Here is a 6,024-nt window from a genome sequence, read left to right as displayed (position 1 = left end):
TTTTTTTTTTTTTTAATTAATCTTCAATGACCGGATCACACAGCAAAAACATCGACTAGTCCTAAAACTGTCTTTTTTTTTTTTTAAATCTGGTATTCTATTAACAATAGTTAATGCATGCATATCATTAACTCACAATGAGCAATTTATTTGTTAAATCATTTACTAATCTTTGTTGATGCTGTTCATTGTTAGCTTATGGTATCTCAGGTCCAGATAGATCTTTTGATTTTAATAACGTATTAGTAAATGTTGAAATTAACATTAACTAAAATTAATAAATGCTTTAGAGGTATTTATCAGCCTTAGTTTAGTTAGTTTTAGTTATCAGTGACTAATTTAGTTGACTAATGTTAACAAATAGAACCTTCTTGTAAAGTGCCACCAAAATCTCTAAATATAATGGCCCCACTTTATATTAAGTGGCCTTAACCACTATGTACTTACATCAAAAATTAAGTACAATGTACTTGTTGTGTTCATATTGTATTGCAAAACACTCTGCTGCTATTGAGGTGGGATACATTTAAGGTTAGGGACAGGTTTGGTGGTATGGGTAGGTTTAAGTGTTGGTTAAGGTGTAAGGGATGGGTCATCAGTGTAATTATAAATGTAATAACAGAAATTAATTACAGATGTAATCACATGCAGGTATTTTTAAAATATAAGTACAATGTAAAAACATGTATGTACACAATAAGTGCATTGTACCAAATTATTAATTTAAATGTAAGTACATAGTTGTTAAGGCCACTTAATATAAAGTGGGTCCAATATAATCTCTAAATGTAATCTCTAAATGTAATGTAAAGATAAATTAAAAAAATAAAAAGAATTATATTATCTCCTGCTTTCACAGAAATCTAACTAAGATTTATAGTAAAAAATATATATGCCAGAGGTTTCAGAAAAAAAACAAATAAATAAACCATTCAAAGGGGTTAACAAATGTATTTTTTCTCATACTATTGACAAATAATTTCTTGATTTGAATTTCAGTAACACTTTAGTGTAGGGAACAATTCTCGCTATTAATTAGTTGTTTATTAGCATGACTATTACTAACATATTGGCTGTTTCTTAGTACTTATAAAGCACATATTCTGCATGACCATATTCTACTCCCCTAATCCTCCCCAATACCTAAACTTTTACTATCAATAAGCAGCAAATTAGGTGTTTACTGAGGCAAAAGTAATAGTTAATGGTTTGTTAATATCGAAAATTGGACCTTAAAATAAAGTGTGGCCTTAATTTCTTCTTTATTCAATTTTGTTGAATTTCTCTTAATATATCGTTGGTTCTTTTTAAGGATGTTCAGATATTTTTACAGGAAAACAAGACAAAAATGATAGATTCAGAAAATGATTTGCTGCCGCATGTTGGGCTATAACACTGTTATTAAGCATATTTGTGTACACTACTAGAACAGGAATGAAACTAGTGTCATACTCACGTCGTGTAACAGCCTTCAGTTCATACACAGGAGTCAGCTTCAGCTCTCCAAGTACATTCTCCAGCAAATTTGAGAATAAGAAGTCCTTTTTGGGCAGCGTTTTGACCTCGGTTACAGTCCTCTTTCTGCCTTTGGAGATTTTCCACTCCGCTATCTCTCTCAGGGTGTAGAGCTGGTCGTCCTGGCACTCTGTGAAGTGGCCTTGCTGGGAGAAGCTCAGGCTGAAGCAGATCTTGGGCTCTCTGTGCAGCAGCTCACACCGCACACGTCCACCGCTGAGCTCACGGGTGACGGCAGTGATTCTGAAGCCGTCTCCCTCCCGTATGACACCCTGCGCCGGCTGAATCTCCGAACCGCTGAGGAATACCGGCTGGGACAGTCTGTGGGAGCTGATCTTCACTGAGTCAGCTATCTCTTGTATGCTTTGGTACGGCTGACTGTCAGCCACTAGCTTGAACAATCCTGTCACATAGAGCACAGAGCCAATGTTAAGTCACTACAAGGACCAAAAGTGGTGACAGCAGAGAGAATGTGGGCAATAAAAAAAATACAAGCACAAAAGTTTTTTAGTGAGTCATTAACAGGGCATTATACCACTATTGTTTTGGATGATGCATCAGTCAAAGTCTTGTAAGACATGACCAATGGAAAAGAAAAACAACTCCACTGTCCACTATATCTGACTTATCCACGTGAAGATGGAGCTTTTCGTCCTTAAGCCATCCCAGCAACATCCCTTCAACATTCGGCTAAGATTGTCATGGAAAACCCTATCTAGGACAACCTTATGGTTATGATGAGCAGCTGAACATCATAAAGACAGAAGCATCAAAGCTCTGCACATAACTGGTAACGCAGCAGTGAGTTTGCTCAAATTCTCTCTTTGCATATCAGTTGCTGTTCACATCAGGTTCAAGACAATGATATTTGGCTCAAATATTAGTTTAGGGATTAATTCTCATTATTAACTATGACTTTTTCCTCGGTAAACTCCTAATTTGCTGCTTATTAACAGTAAGGTAGTGGTTAAGTTTAGGTATGGGGTGGATTAAGGGATCTAAAAAAATGCTAATGCAGAATAAGGCATTAATATGTGCTTTAGAAAGTACTAATAAACAGCCACTATGCTAGTAAAATCACAAAATCGCTTTTCTGAAACGTCATTGTCCTTCACTAGCGAAACGATCTTCACTGTCCTATTAGAACAGCTTGCGACTTAAGAAACGGGATGATTTTAGCATGAAGTGAGTTGTAACACTGACACTTTAACCTACATTGATAACATCACTATCATACATAAGAACCAGTCTTCTGAGGTACAGACAGAAGTTATAAGTCACTGTGTACAAATAAAAAGAATGAACATATGCAAAACAATAGGAACATTTCGAAAATGTGTAAAATGTCACCTTATTTTGTAATTTGATGAATTTCATGTGACAGAACTGGCATGATCAGAAGCAACAGATTATCTTATAATGATGTTATTATATAACATTTATTCAAAACATTCACAAACGTAAAAAAAAAAAAAACATGCAAAATTATCATGGATGAGCAGATGACGAGATCTGCAACACGACTTCTTTTGGACACACAAGGACTGAACGAACTGTAAAGCCGACTGTGAAAGTAACATAGACGCACGCGCATACTTCAAAATATGTTTTTGTCGTTGTTAGCCTGTTTTATGTATGTGCAATTATTTAATGTATGTGAGCTTTTTTATGCATTTTTTAAAAATCTTTTGTCTTTAATCTTTTGTTTATCATTACCAAAACAAGGTTAATAGATTTAAATTCACTAACAAAACAAATGCATGAATAAATGTTCAACTGATGGCACAGTTAGATTTCTATAGCAAATGATCAGGTGCTTCTCAAACAGACCGACCACGATTAGCTATTTTCTACGGTGGCCGAGAGAGCTCAACGCGCTGCAACTTAAGAAAACACATGCAAATTGAAAAAACACCAGCAAATTAAGAAAACATCTTCATCAGTTTGACAACACACACGCTGCAAATCCTCACAACACATGCAAATGAAGCTACTTGTTGATAATAAAGCATTATATAAAAAAAAATAAAAAAAACAAATCCCAGCCGGGTCCGTCACTTTTTTGGGTCCCCTTGAAACATTTCCGTTGTGGTCCGTGCTATTTGCAGCGCGTTCCTTATTTGGTTGTGTTGTGAGGATTTGCAGCGCGTTTCTTCATTTGCATGTGTTGTGAGGATTTGCAGCGTGTGTGTTGTCAAACTGATGAAGATGTTTTCTTAATTTGCTGGTGTTTTTTCAATTTGCATGTGTTTTCTTAAGTTGCAGCGCGTTGAGCTCTCTCGGCCACCGTAATTTTCCCTTGATTTAAACAGATGCATTTCAACCAACAATAACCAGGTCACTTGCTAATCAAAGACACAAATAGTTAGTTTATATATATATATATATATGGTCTTAGGTTTGAAACATCTACAGTCCACTGAAACTCTGGTACCTGGGTATTCCACAGGAATCTCAATCTCAGTGTTGCTGGGGGTCCGAGCACTGAATCTGGTGATGGTGATATCAATGACTTTCAGCAAATCTCCTGTCGAAAGAGAGCACTCTCTTCCAAACATCTCATACACGCAGCCTGAAAAAGAAAAAAAAGTGTTTAAAGCATGTTAAAATACATTGCAAACCATTTTGTATCGGTTGCAGTACAACTATTTCACCACGAGCACTGGAGTACAGATAAATGACTTCACAAAAGACATATTACTGACTAAAAGGAACTAGAAAAAGATCAGAAAGAAGTGGGTTTCCGCTCGGCATCATGCGGTTTGAAAATGAATTTAACTTTGTTTCTTCAAACTTTTCTTGCTAGTTGGAGTTGCCTCTTAAATGTTTAAAAAGGATACTTTTGTGAAAGCTGCTATTGGTTCATATGTAAAAACGTGCCTGTCTTCAACGCTTCAACACAAATTGAGGAACAGGATTATGCTGCCTATTTCGCGCTTTATTTAAAAAAAAAAGTGTTTAAAAAACAAACAGCAAGCTTATGAATTATCAGTATTAATTTTTCACCAACATGTTGTTTCTCACCTACACCAATAAGTGCACACTAGGTTTTAAAATGTTGGAAATGCGTAATTGCAGCTATTATTTGACTGTGAGGAGCAGATGAATTCTGAGCAGGTAGCTCTCCAGTTTTACTCTTACCTTGACAATATATTCCTGACTGGATCTGAAGCACTCTGGGGAACATCTTAGGGTCCAGAACCTGCGTGAATTCATGCAGCGTCGTAGCCATCTTCTGCTGCGGCTTTTACGAGGAGACGTTTTTAAAGCTCTGGACGGGCTGAGAGACGTGGCTCTGTACCTCGCGGATCCATAAAACGTCCCGTAAGAGGGTTAATGGAGGCAGAGGAACTCCCAGGATGCCCTTTGGCCCTCCAGACGCCCCTTGAGCTCAGCAGTGCAGACTGAGAGCGAGACTGTGAGGCATCCTGCGCCGCGGAGGAGGACAGGAAGCCGAGTGCAGCTCGAAGACCACAACTCAACGCATTGTTAAGCAGAGCTGCAAAAATACTATGACATACACAAATCCCACATCCTCTGCCTGACTTCATGACATCAGGGCCCAATGCAAGTCAAAACAACAGGGATCCAAATCACTGAAACACACAACATCACCGACTCATTTTTACAGCAATATTGTGTGGCAAGGCTGGGAAACCACCGCAACATTTCCAACAAACCCACATTTTAAAACTATTCATTCCAAACACATTCTTTAACATATCTTTTTTTTTATTTCAAAGTATTTTTACTATTTGACATCGTAATACAGCGAAAGCCAGCAACTACAGACAAAAAATACATAAGTTATTATTTCACATGATGGATTTTTTTGTTGTTTTGTTTTCTATAAAACGTCTGATCAGCATCGATACAGGCTGCACTTTCTTCTTAAATTGGCTTTGATCCTAAATACACTAGAGTCTAATACTGTATATATTTTTTAATGCATACACTTCATTGTTTGTGCTTTTTTTTTTTTTTTTCCATTTCCAGCACAATACAAATGTGAAAACATCAGAAAAAATAGAGCTCTTCTCTTTTCTCCTCGGCAAAGGAATAATTCACAATCAGTTGCGTAAAACAAACCACGATACCATGTAAAAGATTTCAAAAGAAATACAATTTTCAAATACAACAACAACAACAAAATAAAATAACACTACTTAAATCTGTCTCGTACATAAAAGAGCGCTTGCAGTGAAAATTTCAGCCGAACGGGGAATGATAATGATTGTTTTGAGCTTTCAAAAATGCAAGTAAACAATAAATACAAACAATGTGCTTCATCCCTATAGACATTTTTACACAAGTCTTTGGCTTATGGTCATCGTCTGCTACCAAAAAACAAAAGAACACATAATAAGCCAGCCATTCAGTCTTCTCGAGCCACAGTTACACGCTCTCGATCGATGGATGAACGTGTTTGTTTGTTTTTTTCCCTTTCGAAACAATGTCCATTTACACGAGCACTACTACACATATGTTTATTAACAGGAACAGTCATAG

The 6,024-nt window shown here is 36.6% G+C and overlaps 1 protein-coding gene across 1 annotated transcript in view; it reads right to left on the bottom strand.

Annotated features, from left to right (window-relative positions):
* LOC107740538 (protein THEMIS-like) overlaps positions 1-4,997 on the bottom strand; it is a 13,933-nt gene extending 8,936 nt beyond the window's left edge. The window contains exons 1-3 of the mRNA XM_016552986.1: positions 4,657-4,997; positions 3,950-4,087; positions 1,457-1,918 (exon numbers count right to left, since the gene is read on the bottom strand). Of these exons, the coding sequence (XP_016408472.1) occupies positions 1,457-1,918; positions 3,950-4,087; positions 4,657-4,747 (691 nt within the window). The 5' untranslated portion in view covers positions 4,748-4,997. The remainder of the gene's footprint in view (positions 1-1,456; positions 1,919-3,949; positions 4,088-4,656) is intronic.
* Between the last annotated feature and the right edge of the window lie 1,027 nt (positions 4,998-6,024).

Source organism: Sinocyclocheilus rhinocerous, unplaced genomic scaffold (assembly GCF_001515625.1).
Source record: "Sinocyclocheilus rhinocerous isolate Xijiao unplaced genomic scaffold, SAMN03320098_v1.1 scaffold1246, whole genome shotgun sequence".
Lineage (NCBI taxonomy): Eukaryota > Metazoa > Chordata > Actinopteri > Cypriniformes > Cyprinidae > Sinocyclocheilus > Sinocyclocheilus rhinocerous.
This window is presented reverse-complemented; position numbering and strand designations above follow the sequence as displayed.